Genomic DNA, 13,071 nt, shown 5'->3' on the forward strand with positions numbered 1-13,071 from the left:
GCTGCTTTGCTGGGTGCTGGGGCCACAGACCCAGGCCCAGCCCCCAGGAGCTCGCAGCCTGGCAGAGCAGGGCCGGTGTGCAGGTGGGTGGCCTTCGCAAGGCCCAATGTAATCCCTTCTCTTCCGGGAGTCGCTCCAAGGTGGGGCATCAGCCTGCGTGGAGGTAGAGGGAGAGAGTGACAAGGTAGAGGGGTCCCATGGGTGGGATTTCAGGCAGGTGGCTGGTAGGCTGAGGGAATCCCAGCACTTAGCTCTTCCCCGGCTGTGGGCTGAGCGTGTGCGTGTCCATGTGCCCCACAGGCCGGCCGTACCGGGGCAAGCCAAGCGACATGTGGGCCCTGGGCGTGGTGCTCTTCACCATGCTTTACGGCCAGTTCCCCTTCTACGACAGCATCCCACAGGAGCTCTTCCGCAAGATCAAGGCCGCCGAGTACACCATCCCTGAGTGAGTCCTGCTCCTTGGGGAGGGGAGGGAGGCCCAGCCCTCAGGCTTGAGGGACGGAAACAACAAAGTGAGATTTGGAGTCATGGGTCACAGAGACCCAGCACCAGCCTGCACCGCCTGAGCCCTCTCCCTCTGCCACATCAGGGACGGGCGGGTTTCTGAGAACACCGTGTGTCTCATCCGGAAACTGCTGGTCCTTGACCCCCAGCAGCGCCTCGCCGCGGCCGATGTCCTGGAGGCCCTCAGTGCCATCATCGCATCGTGGTAAGCGGGCAGGTGCTGGGCCAGGTGGAAGGCTGGGTTCTGCCCGGCCTTAGGCACTGCCCATCCCGTTCGGAAAAGCAGCCTAAGGTTGAGCCTGCTTCTTTGCCAGACAGAGTCAGGTTTCCAGATTTTCCCCATGGGCAAGATTGGAAGTGTGCCGGCAGAACTCAGGGTCAAGCATCTCCTGCATGCCAGTTAATGCCAACTGTGGGATTGGCATTATCTGACAGCCTGTGAGGTAGAGATGTCCCCCATTATTGGATGAGAAAACTGAGGCTTGGGAACAGGTCATTCATGTCAAGAATTTGCCGAGCTGTGATCCCCCCAGGTCTGTCTCAGAGCAGTGGGGACCTGGCCTGTCTGGGCTCCGGCCAGTGGGCCTGGGGAGCAGGGGCCAGGGCTGCCCGCGGCCAGCCCGACTCGTCTGTCCCCTGCAGGCAGTCCTTGTCATCTCTGAGCGGGCCTTTGCAAGTGGTTCCTGACATCGACGACCAGATGAGCAATGCAGACAGCTCCCAGGAGGTGAGTCGGGAAGGCCAGATGGGCCATTACCCAGTCCCAAGGGACCAGCGTCCCAGGAGGACAGGCATGGCCGGGGCAGAGATGGCAGCTCCCGGCAGGCCACAAGGCCGCCGTGGCCTCAGCCTCATCCTTTGACGTAGGAAAGGGACACTTAGGTCCTCGGTCTGAGCTGCCTGGGGCCTGCCTTGCATCCGGCTCGGTTGGCAGCCGTGCAAGAGCGCCGTGGGGCAGTGGAGGTGGGGGCCCCGCCTGGCCCTCTCTCAGCTTCCTCTTGCTGCCCAAGCCCTGGCCCTGCTGTGTGCTGGCCCTTTAAACAGCCACATTTCTCTGCCTCTGACTCACAGAGTCTCTCTCTCTCTCAGCCTTTCTGCTCTTCCCTTTCCAGATGATTCATTTTCTCCCAGTTTTCTCTCATTTCCTGCTCCCTGCAATGGAGAAAGTGCCGGGCCTGGGGTGGGGGCAGAAACCAGGGCCTTTGACAGCCGCTGGCAGGTGATCTTAGGGTGCCCCCTGGAGGGCAGGGCTCGGTGAGGCCTGGGAGGGCTGCCGTAAGGCCCCTCCCCCTCCCCCCCCCACCCACCCACCGCAGGAGGAGCCTCCTGGGACTGCACCAGAGACCACTGACCCTTGAGAAGAGAGTTGCAGGCCCTGCCCTGCCTAGGTGCCACCGCCCCCAGTGCATTCCAGTGGGTCCTCCCCACAGGCCTGGGCGGCCCGTGTCCTTATCTTCCTTTCACGAAAGAGGAAACTGAGGTTCAGAGAGGTGAACTAATCTTCCCAGTCACACAGCTCAGAAGTAGTGGAGCTAAGACTTGACCCCAAGTTCCAGTCCAGAGCCCTGCCCTCCCCGTGTGATGACCAGCATGGGGACAGACCACTTTGGTTTGCTACCGTCTGCCTGGGTGCTCCAGGCTCACCCAGGTGGTGAGCCCCCAGCACCAGACCCCTCTTAGCACTTGACTTGTATGGGCCCCCCGCCCCCCCGGCCTCTCGAGACCGCCTCTGAGGGGGGACTCCTGCCCCTCTTCACAGCTGAGGAAAGTAATGCGACCTCTCCCAAGGTCAGTGGGTTAGGATCGGGGTGGGGGGAAGGGATCCGGCTCACGCCCCAGCCCTGTGCTTCAGCTGGGGCGACCCCCAGGACGGCCAGCAGGCTAGGTCCAGGCTGGGTGGAGGGCTTCGGGGACCCAAACTGCGGGCCACCCAGCCAGACGCGGTCCAAGGGGCTGCTGCCTGGGGAGGGCAGCCTCTGGAGCCGAGTCACCTAACACAGGCTCCCTGCTCTTCTCTCCCCCTCCACCTCTCTCTCTCTCTCTCTCTCTCTCTCTCTCTCTGTGTGTGTCTCTGTCTCTGCCCAAAGGCGAAGGTGACCGAGGAGTGCTCCCAGTATGAGTTTGAGAACTACATGCGGCAGCAGCTGCTGCTGGCCGAGGAGAAGAGCTCCGTACACGAGGCCCGGAGCTGGGTGCCCAAGCGGCAGTTCGGCAGCGTGCCCCCCGTGCGGCGGCTGGGCCACGACGCTCAGCCCATGAACCCCTTGGACGCGGCCATCCTGGCGCAGCGCTACCTGCGCAAGTAGCCCCCTCGGGCAGGGCGCCAGCACCACCCGCCAACCTCTTCCCGGCCCCCCCAGCCCCCCGGCAGGCGGCCCGAACTCTCTCCCAGGCCGCGGCGGGGACGGGGCAGGGACAGCGCAGGTCACACAGGGGGTCAGCAGAGGTACCACGAAGCTACCTTGGGAATGATTGCTTGATTGTTTGGTTTTTTAATCTGAGAAGCCTAGATAACTAATCTGCTTTTAATCATGACGTTTTAATCTACCTCTGGCTCTTTAACCATGCTGTCTCTGGACTGAGTGAGAGGGAGGAGGAGGGAGCCCGCCCACCGCCCAGCAGCCAGGCCGGGCGGCTGTCCCCCCCACAGACAAATAAGCTGAAGGCGCAGCTCGCTGCTGGCTCCCAAAACGAACGCCCACTCCCCACCGCCCTCCCCGGCCCCCCCCACCCCCAGTCTGTTTCCATCCCTCCCCTCTGACCCCAGGCCCCTCAGTCCAAGCTTTGGAAAACCTTCACCTCATCTTAAGCAGAATTCAGATATATTTATTTTTGTACTGAAACCAACTTCTCTCCCATCTCTAGGTGGCTCCGCCCATGGCCACTCCCTGCCCCCCCCCTCCCCCCCCCCGGCTGGACAGCAGGGAGTCCACCGCCCACAGATGGGCCCCCTCCTCATCCCCCAGGCTCAGAAGCCCCTTCTTGCCGGCCCCCCCACCTCCAGCCCACCGGTCCCTCCTGTTTCTGGTGATGGGGAGGCCTTTCTAGACTTGGTTCTCTTTCTCCCATCTCAGTAGCTTCTCTGAGGTGCTGTACACCCTCGCGTTAACCCTGGTTTCCTTCTGCACCCCTCACCGTGGTACCGAGGTGACGTTGACAGATGTGAAAGGGGTGCCTGGTGGTCGGGCGGGGAGGGGCGTGCCGGGCTGGCCGTGGACAGACGGGCCCTGCCCGCACGCCCTCTTGCTCCCCACACCCCTCTGTGTTCGCGGAGCGGTGGGGACATCTCCCCTCCTGTTCTTGCCCCATAACGGATGGGGTGTCTCTCCCAGCAGACCCTGGCCAGGCCCCTTCATGTGGGCCGTGGGGCTTGTGGGGAGAGCTGCAGGGCCTGGGGGGTCTGCCTGGCTTGAGAACAGGCCTGTTGCCCTTTTTGAGCCGAGATTTTGAAGTGGATGCCCGTCTTGCCAGAACACTGTTCTCACCAGAATGCCCTTCCCTCCCGCTCTCCCTCACTGGACTTGGCCTTGCCCAGGGCCAAGCAAAGACCCCTCCTCTGGCCTACCCCCTCCAGGCACCCCCGGAAAGGCTGAGTGTGCACTTCCAGGCAGCCCTGGGCCCCTCAGGTCCTTCCTGTCTGTTCTCGTTCCCCAATGGGGAGGTGACCGCGGCCTGTGTGACCTTGTTTCCCAGAGTGTGAGCCGCCCCCCCCCCCCAAAAAGCTGACTCACTGTGAGTGACTTGGGCAAGTTCCCAAACCTCCTTGTGCCTCAGTTTCCCCATCTGGAAAAAATGGGGCCACCTCTTGCCAGCAGTAGCAGGGCCGCCCATGCCCCTTCCTCCCCATGCCCCCATCCCAGCACTTGGGCGCCTCATGCCTCTGCCTCAGTGGGCCTGTGGGAGCCCGCCTGAGCCCAGCACTTACTCCCCCTGAGCACGAAGCCCTGCCTCTATCGGCTGGCCAGCGGCTGAGAGCCAGGGCGTTGTGCTGCAGGGGCAGGGGATGTCCTCTTTTCTATATTTATTTCAAAAAGTCTCCCAAGGGAGCAGAAATGCAGTCTGGCCTAGGGCTCCCAGCCCCTGGGACTGTCCTCCTGTGAGGGTCTCAGCCGGGCCCCTGCCCAGACCCTCCGGGCCTTCTGGCCACGTGCCGGCTCTCCCCTCCTTTTCAAAGCAATACCCTCCGGGTCTGCAGGGCCTTATCAGACCGGCTGGGCCTCTGGGTCAGCCCACGTGTCTGATTGGGTTTGTGTCAAAGCAAACGGGAGGAGGCTGGGCCAGCCCTCACTGGGCGTCACACAAGGGGAGGTCCTGTCGTAAAGACACAAAACAAAACAGAAAAAGTCACAAAAAAGTTTGTATAAAGACATATTTTTGTACTACACGGGGACTCTTCCTGCATGTCAGCAATAAAACTTCCTGACCTGGAGCCGGTGTGGCCTGTACCGTCTGCTGTTCTTGCCCTTCTCACCTGTGTGTCTGTGCTCCCCGCCCCCCCCCCCCCACCCCGGGCCCCCAGCCAGGCAGCGCGGGCTTCCTGCAGCTCTGCCCCCCCCCCCCTCCAACCCAGGACAACACCCCTACCCCCAGTCGCCCAACCAGCGCCACCGCCTGGATGGGGGACCGGAACTCCCCAGGCGGTCTCCCACCCACTAGTGCGCACCCCCACCGAGTGCCCCAGGGTGCTCTCCCTGCTTGGCCTGCTCAGCCCTGGACCGGTGCAGGCAGGAGGCAGCCCGGAGCGGCCGCTCACAGAGTAGTGATGTGGGAGCGACCACCTGGGGTCGGGGGGACCTGGCCAGCCAGACTGCCCATGCGCCCACAGGCCCATCCAGGGCAACTGGGGTAAGAAGGGCCAGGCAGGCCTTTTCCTGCACTGCCCTCCCCCCTCGCTCCCTTCCATAGGAAGCCACGGGGCTTCCTTCCTTCCTTTCTTTCCTTCCTTCCTTTGTCTGATTTAGACTTTGCGGATGGAGCACGGAGCGGTGACGCTGGAGGTAGGCCGGCCCCTCCCTCCGCACACCACAGTGCCCCGGAAGACGCATTTCTATGTTGGGGAACCCACACACAAGAGGAGCAGAGCTCCACGCCGAGGAGCCCCCTCCCAGTCAAGCATCCACACGGCAAGAGTGAGAAGGCCCTGGGTCTCTACAGGTACTCAGAGCCGCCTCCGGCCCCTCGCCCCTACCCTCCACCACGCCCACCCGGCAGCCAAGTGGCCCCCACCTCCCTGGTCACTCCCAAGTCTACACACATTTCCCCCGTCTCACCTGACCCGTAACTTGGCTGTCGAGCTGTCCCGATGCTCGGCCAGAAGGCACGCCCGCCCCCAGCGCGCCATTGCCGCACTCTGGCTCTGCCGGCGGCTGCGCCTGGGCCTCGTCCCCATGTCCGCCTCCTTTCTGTCCCCCCACCTGATCAGCCCCAGTTCCGTGAACAGGTGTCTCCTGCGCACACGCATGGATCAGGCTTTCCACTCACCGACACAGGCAGGGACTCTGTTTTGCTGACTAGCGTGTCCCCCGCACCTAGAACTGGCTTGGCGTGCCGCTCGCGCACCAGAACTGTTGGTTCGTTGATCTAAACTTATCAGATGGCTCCTCCGTTTTTATTGTGAGCCCTGGAAGCCACGGAAGGGGAAGGTACCAGAAAGGTGGGGGGGGGGGGGGCGGGGGCGATCAACAGCCTCCTCTGCTCCTGAGAAGTCCAACAAGAACTGAGCAGTTTCTATCAGCTTTAGTTACCTCGCGGTCTCCAGCGTATCAGGGAAGGCAGACTGGAGCTGCCCAGCTCTCTGAGGTGGGGAAAGGAGGGAATGGAGTCTCGGTGGCTCAGTTGCTCAGGTTCCAAAACCAACCTTGCCTTGACTTCTTGCCCCTCCTGCAGTCCTAACCCACTGCTAATCCTGTCACCAGCCAGGCAGAATCTGACCACTTCTCCCAGCCCCTCCTGTTGCTTCCTGCTCTCCCCGCTCCCACCCTGCCCCTACAACAGCCCAAGGGCCACACGGCAGCCAGAATGAGCCTTTGGGAAGTCCAATTTTGTCCCCCTCCTGCTGACACCTCTGATGGCTTCCATCCCACGCAGGATAACATCCAGATGTCTGTCTGTGTCTTAGAGAGCTCCACACCACAGGGCTCTACACCTGGCCTCCCTCTGACTTGTGGGCCCCCCACCCCTCACTCCCTGTGCCAGCCACACTGGGCTCCTTGCTGATCCCAAAGGAGGGTTCCACCTCAGGGCCTTCGTATAGGCTATTACTTCTGGAAGCCTCTTGCCCCAGATACTCACATGGCTCCTTCCCTGGCTTCCCTCTGCTCAAAATGTCACCTCCTCAGAGAGGCTGTTCCTGAACATGTGGCCTTCCCTAACCCCTCACCCTGCTCTGTGTTCCTCCACTGGGCTTATCACAGCCTCATATCAGATCCTATATCGGATTATTAGTTATATCTGTCTTCCCTCCTCAAACGCTGAGCTCCATGAGGGCAGGACTCCTTGCTGTGCATCTGTGTGGGGGCGAGGGAGTTGGGGGGAGCTTATCAGAATGACAGGGGTGCTGCTGGCATTTGGGGGGGGTGCGGAGACAGCCCCACAAGGCAGGCAGATTCCACATCCTGCACGACATGAGTGAAAAGTTGTTTACAATGACCAGAGCCAAGAATCTAACTCCCTCTTATACATAAACACAAAGGACTGGCAGACACATAACATACACTGCATCTTCTGGGAACGCAACCCCTGTGTAAAAGTGGAGGAAATCGGTACTCGGTCTTGTTCAGAACTTTACCAAGAGCCCTTCACCGTTTCCGTGACACCACCGCAATGTCCCAGTGCCTCAGAGCTGTCACCTGCCTGGCAATTGACCCCGTCACAAACACAGATCATTACCTTTCGTTTATATTACGTTGTATTTTTAATTAGATGTGGAGGTGGGTATATTAGCCATAAGTTTCGTTTCAGGGGCATAAAAGCAGCAACATAAAGTATTGTGAAAAGGCGGCTTTGGGTCTGACTGGGTGGAGAACCGTGACCTAAAATGGCCCCGTGGAAGGCTGGTGGGGAGCTTGGGCTCCGAAGTTCACGTCCAGACCCCACCCCTGACAGCCACATGACCAGACACACGTGCTTGACCTGAGCCTCACTTTCCTCCTCTGTACAATGGGAGTCATGCTACAAACTACACAGGGTTACCGGGGGATCTGAAGGTGAAATGTGCACATAGCACTTCGCTAAGTACCAGCTACCGGGAGGGCACTCGTACCCGTAACTGTTACTGTTCATTGTGCAAACTCCACTGTGCCCTCTGCCCAGCAGCTGTCCCAGGGCTAAAGGGCGTTCAGAGGGCTGGGCAGGTTTAAGGAAGCCATCGGTTGGTCACCTTCTCTCCTCCGTCTGAGACCCAATCAGCTCCTGAACCCCTCAGTGGGGAGGCCCCAGTGTCAGGAATAGAGCTGCTGAGGCCAATCCCCAGCTCGGCCACTGGGGAAGGGGGCAGGGTCGTGTCCTGCGTGGGGCTTTGCAAACGCCAGCCCCCCTGAGATCCCTCCCACAGGTCTGTTTCTCTCGGTCCCCTGACCTCCCATCAAGACCTGTCTTGGGGCACCTGGGTGGCTCAGTCAGTTAAGCATCCGACTCTCGATTTCAGTCGGCTCAGGTTATGATGTCACAGATCCGGGAGCTCGAGCCCCGTGTCAGGCTCTGTGCTAACAGTGAGGAGCCTGCAAGGGATTCTCTCTCTCCCCCTCTCTCTGCCCCTTCTGTGTGCACACCCGTGCTCTCTCTTTCTCTGTCAAAATAAACATGAAAAAAAAAAAGACCTGTCTTTCCTGTGTTTCATCTTAGGATCACTCTCTGTGCCTCCCAAGGTGACAAATCTCAAGTCTCACAGGCTGACAGGAAAGCGGAGAGGCAGCCCGCAAGCGGGCAGGGGGGCAGGCCTCAGGTCAGAGGCCGGCAGACAGGGCGGAAAATCAGCAGGTGGACCGACGGGAGGCACGCCAGGCTGTGATACATGCGCAGAGACCCGGGCAGCACAACAGGAAAGCAGGCGGCTGGGCAGACCGGTGGCCAGGCTGGCGGGCAGCGCGAGGCAGGCCGAAAAGCAGATAGGCAGGTGGCCAGGAGGGCATGAGGCTGTGGGGATGGATGGCCTTTGGGCACATCCCCCAGGGCCGCCCGGAGCAGCCCTCAGCCGCTTTTGAACCTTTCCAGGGCCAGGCTGCTGCTTCTCCCACCCAGCCGAGCCTGGCCACACGCAACCCCCGCCTAGGGAAGGCGGCGCTCTGGGCCCAGGAACCGGCTCAACCCCCACTCTGCTCCAGCCTGGCCGCCTGCTTCACCAGGGCCGAGTCACGCCTGACCCACTCCAAACACACAAGTCACACACCAGTCCAGATGAAGACACCTGTGTCTGCAGGGAGCAATCCCCAGAGGTCCGCATAGCACGCTCACGGCTTAACATGAGCGTATCCCGATCCGATGCCGCCCTCACAGGTCCGGCGAGGGGGGGGGGGGGGCACGCATGTGGAGCCCCACGAAGACACAGGTGCAAAGGGAGGCACAGCATCCTCAAGGGGGGTCGCGGAAGCACCGCCGCAGCACGCGCCACTGTTCGCTCGGGTGGGAGGCATTCCGCAGCTCGCTGCACCCGTGGAAACCCACCGGTACCACAGCCAGTGGTTAGATTCTGGCCTCACCCTCGCCTCTCCGCTCAGTGTGCCGTGGCCGCCCTTGTCCTCGTCCTGGCCGACTCCTCCTCCCACCTCACCCGTCTCTCGCCGACTCCTCCACGAGAGCCCTCGAGGTTGCGGCATCCGAGCTCAGGCTTCAGTGGCTTACTCTTCCCTCCCGGCCCCAGAGGTGATCCCACCCGCTCCCGGAGTGTCCAATCCATCTTAGGTGTTGAGGGCCCTCAACTGCACGTCCCGCCCAGACCCCTGGCGGCTTCCTCCCTCTGCCACCACCCCTGGGTATGTGGGGGACATCGCGTATCTAACAATCTAGCCTGAAGCTCTGCCCCCAAACCTGCTCCGCACAGAAGCGCCCTCAGGTGTTCAGGCCCAACATCAAGCCGTCCCCCCACATTTTCCCTCACGTCCACGTCCAAGGCGGGAACTGTTGAAAGCTTGAAGGTGATGCCCTCACCTCCTCCAGGGGGACTTCCGAGCCAAGCCCCGGGGCGCTGTTTGATCAGATGGCCGCAGTCGCTCACTGCTCTCCCTGTCGCAGCCCATGCTACACTGAGCGCCCACGGAGGGTCTCTCCAAAGTACGTCAGGACCCGTGACGCTCCCCTGAGACTCTCAGGGTTCCCCACCACACTGACGGTAAAGTCCGAGCACCCTCCACTTCACCCCAAGACACTCCTGCCTCAGAGCTGGCCCCCACTCCTGCCCGGACACTCTTCCCCCCCCCCCCCCCCCCATACCGCAGTGGCAGGATTCAGGCCTCGCCTCCAGTGCCCTCCAGGTGTTCTCCACCACCCTCTGAGCCTTAACACCCAGGCTACCTTTATCATGTAATGTCTGTAATGTCCTTTCCATGAGGGCAGACATTTGTGTTCTGTTTATGGCCCAACGAACCCCCATTACTAGGAGGTCCTGGGCAGATGCCCTCAGTTAGCATCTGCTGATGAGTGGCTGTATGGATTTATCCACAGCCGTACCCACACCCACACAAATGCTCACAGACAACACGAAAATGGACGTGCACACATACACATATGGGCAGAAATGCCTCCGCGCACATACACAAAACACCCAGGAGTCCTTTCCCACCCCCATGGGGGCCAGTCTTCCCTTTCTCCATCTAGATCTGCCCTCTGCTTGAACCCAGGCTCAGGACTAGGAGTGGGGGGTCTCCAGCCTGGACAGAGAGGGGGGTCACTGGCCCACAGGCCTCAGGCAGAGCCTTCAGCTATGTCTGCAATTTCCTCTCCCCCTTCCTTCCCTCCTCCTCTCTGAGGCTCCCGCCAAGAAGGCCTCCCCCTCACCCCAAGCCCCAACACAGGAAGGGGGGCCCAGCAGGGGGTGCTGAGAGTCTGAGCAGGAAGAAGCCTCAGGCCGCACACAACACATGGTACCCTTGAGCCCTGCGCCCAGGCGGGCATGGATGAGGCCGCATCCCGCATCGGCAGGTTTATCCGGGAGCGAAACGCGTCACTTCACTGCCTCCTGCTCTTGTGAAGGGCACAGGGGGCCAGAAGTTCCAGGCTGGGCTCTGCAAGGCCGGCCTGCGCCTGGCTCCCAGCCGGACTCCAACATTCATTAACCCTGTGTGACAAGATCTCTGCCAGCTGGACACACTCACCCAGCCTGGGCCCTGGGAGGAGGGCATGAGAGCCCCCTCCGTTGTAAGGTGAACATCTGGGGGAGGACTGGAGAAAAGGAGCAATCTTCCCTGGGTGAGGGGGCCTCCTGGGAGGAAGAGCAAGGTGTAGAGGAGGGGTTAAGAGCCCGGGGCTCTAGAGGCAGAGAGCAGTGGATTCAAATCCTGACCGTTTGGTAAAATTATTCAACCACTCCCTGACTCAGTTTACTTATCTGCCAAGTGGCGACAATGGTACTCACGTTCTAGGATTGTTAGAATATCGTAAAGGGCACTCACGCACTGCCTGGCACCCAGGCAGAACTTCATCCTACTATTATTGTTGTTATCGGTAGCTTGGGGGCGGGACGCTGCCACCGGCCTCCCCAGCGGTTTCCTGTGGGGGAGCCGGCGGCCCCGCGGGCCTCGCTCCCCCTCCTCCCAGTCGCTCGCTCCTCTCCCCTTCCTCTCCCGGCCCTTTTCCTCCCCGCCTCCCCCCGCCCCGCCCCGCCCCGCCTCTTTCCTCGGAGGAAACTTTCCGCCGGCTGGTCCATCGGCCCGTGTCCGGCCCGCGCTGCCGCGGCCTGGGAGCCGAGAGGGGCAGGCGGGGCGGCCGGGACCGGACGGGGCGGCAGCGGCCGGGTCCAGGGTGTATGCGGCGGCCGGACGCGCCGGGGCCGGCAGCGGGGAAGCGGGGCGCTGACGGTGAGTGAGCCGGGGCCTCCGGGCCGGTGGGTCCCCGCGGGGCGGGCTGGACGGGAGAGGGAGGCGGCTTCCCCTGCCGGGAGCCCGCCCTGGGAGTGGGGAAGGCGCTCGCGTCTCTCTCCTCCATCCCACTGCCGGGACGTCGAAGCCGGGCCTCATTTGGAGACCCGACGAGGGGGCGGAGTCTTCTGCGGCCCACTCCCCTGACCCCTCCAGTTAGAGGGGCGTCTGCGCCCTGGGAAAGGGTCCCCCAGGCCGGGCCCAGGTCTGTAACGAAGTTAGGGAGCTGCTGTCGCCAAGGTGGGCCCTAGGGCTGCTCTTCCAGGGAGGAGCTGCCCGGAGGAAGCGGGTAGGGGCAGCTCTAGGCTGAGGATTGGGATCTGACCTTGCTGACCTCGCAGGCTGGCGGGGGGGCTGCCCTTCCACCCCCGGAGCGCAGCATGGACGCCCCCAGAAGGGACATGGAGTTGCTCAGCAACAGCCTGGCGGCCTACGCACACATCCGCGGTGAGGGCGGGCCCCGGGGGGCACGGGCCCCTCCCTGCCCCTCTGAGCCCCCACTCCACCCCTTCCCTCCCCACCTCCCTCGCCCCCCCCCACCGCCCGAGGGCGGCTACCTACTCTCTCAAATAAGGAGTACTGTCCTTGGCCCCCAAACTTAGAAGCGGGGGGAGCTCCCCTAAATGGAATGGGGAGCCAGGGCTCCTGCATGACTTCTGCCCTCTGACCCCCAGCTAACCCCGAGAGCTTTGGCCTCTACTTCGTGCTGGGAGTCTGCTTTGGCCTGCTGCTAACGCTGTGCCTACTAGTCATCAGCATCTCCTGTGCGCCCCGCCCGCGGCCCCGGGCCCCTGCTCCGCGCCGGGACCCCCGCAGCAGCACCCTGGAGCCCGAGGACGACGACGATGAGGACGAAGAGGACACGGTGACGAGGCTGGGCCCCGACGACACGCTCCCAGGCCCAGACCTATCCGCCGAACCCGACGGGCCCCTGAGCGTCAACGTCTTCACGTCGGCAGAGGAGCTGGAGCGGGCGCAGCGCCTGGAGGAGCGCGAGCGGATCCTTAGGGAGATTTGGCGCACCGGACAGCCGGACCTGCTGGGTACTGGCACGCTGGGGCCCAGCTCCACGGCCACAGGGACCCTGGGTCGTATGCACTATTACTGACCCGTCCCGCTCCCGCTGCGAGGCACTCTGAGTACTGGTCAGGGGAGTGAACTCAGAGCTGCCCCAGGACGTTGGAACTGCCCCTGCCTGCGGTGCTATGGAGGCCCCACCCCCCACAGCTTCCTCAGTGCTGTTGCGCATGGATCCCCACCTTCCGGGACCCCCAGTCCTGCCAGAAAGCCCGTGGGGGACGACAGGACACAGGATCCCCAGCCTCTCTCTGGGGACCGGTTAAGAGATGAAGTGACCAATGAAAACTGCATTCTCAGTGAGTCAGTCTCCCTCCGTTACTCCTGCCCCCAAGATCCCCCAGGCTCCTGCCGTGCAGGGGGCCCCAGGGTTGAGACCCTCCTCGACTCTTTCACCAGGCTGACCACCTCCATCTACCCA

At 62.2% G+C, this 13,071-nt stretch overlaps 2 protein-coding genes across 4 annotated transcripts in view; both read left to right on the forward strand.

Annotated features, from left to right (window-relative positions):
• Positions 1-4,933, forward strand: part of STK40 (serine/threonine kinase 40) — a 40,598-nt gene extending 35,665 nt beyond the window's left edge. For all 3 annotated transcript variants that reach the window (XM_060625801.3, XM_060625799.3, XM_060625798.3), the window contains exons 8-11: positions 301-445; positions 590-709; positions 1,147-1,231; positions 2,592-4,933. In XM_060625801.3, coding sequence (XP_060481784.1) covers positions 301-445; positions 590-709; positions 1,147-1,231; positions 2,592-2,810 — 569 coding nt within the window. In that variant the 3' untranslated portion in view covers positions 2,811-4,933. The remainder of the gene's footprint in view (positions 1-300; positions 446-589; positions 710-1,146; positions 1,232-2,591) is intronic.
• A 5,637-nt stretch (positions 4,934-10,570) lies between these two features.
• On the forward strand, positions 10,571-12,953 carry EVA1B (eva-1 homolog B). Its single transcript, XM_060625818.3, has 3 exons — positions 10,571-11,513; positions 11,915-12,020; positions 12,248-12,953. The coding sequence occupies exons 2-3, from the start codon at positions 11,954-11,956 to the stop codon at positions 12,679-12,681; spliced, it is 501 nt and encodes a 166-aa protein (XP_060481801.3). The 5' UTR covers positions 10,571-11,513; positions 11,915-11,953; the 3' UTR covers positions 12,682-12,953.
• Positions 12,954-13,071: the final 118 nt, after the last annotated feature.

Source organism: Panthera onca, chromosome C1, assembly GCF_046562875.1.
Source record: "Panthera onca isolate mPanOnc1 chromosome C1, mPanOnc1 haplotype 2, whole genome shotgun sequence".
NCBI classification, from domain to species: Eukaryota; Metazoa; Chordata; class Mammalia; order Carnivora; family Felidae; genus Panthera; species Panthera onca.

Excerpts from the sequence above, each read along its gene's own strand:
- EVA1B (XM_060625818.3), top strand. The coding sequence starts at position 11,954 with ATGGACGCCCCCAGAAGGGACATGGAGTTGCTCAGCAACAGCCTGGCG. Across the intron at positions 12,021-12,247 it reads GGCCTACGCACACATCCGCG|CTAACCCCGAGAGCTTTGGC; the intron begins GTGAGGGCGGGC and ends TCTGACCCCCAG.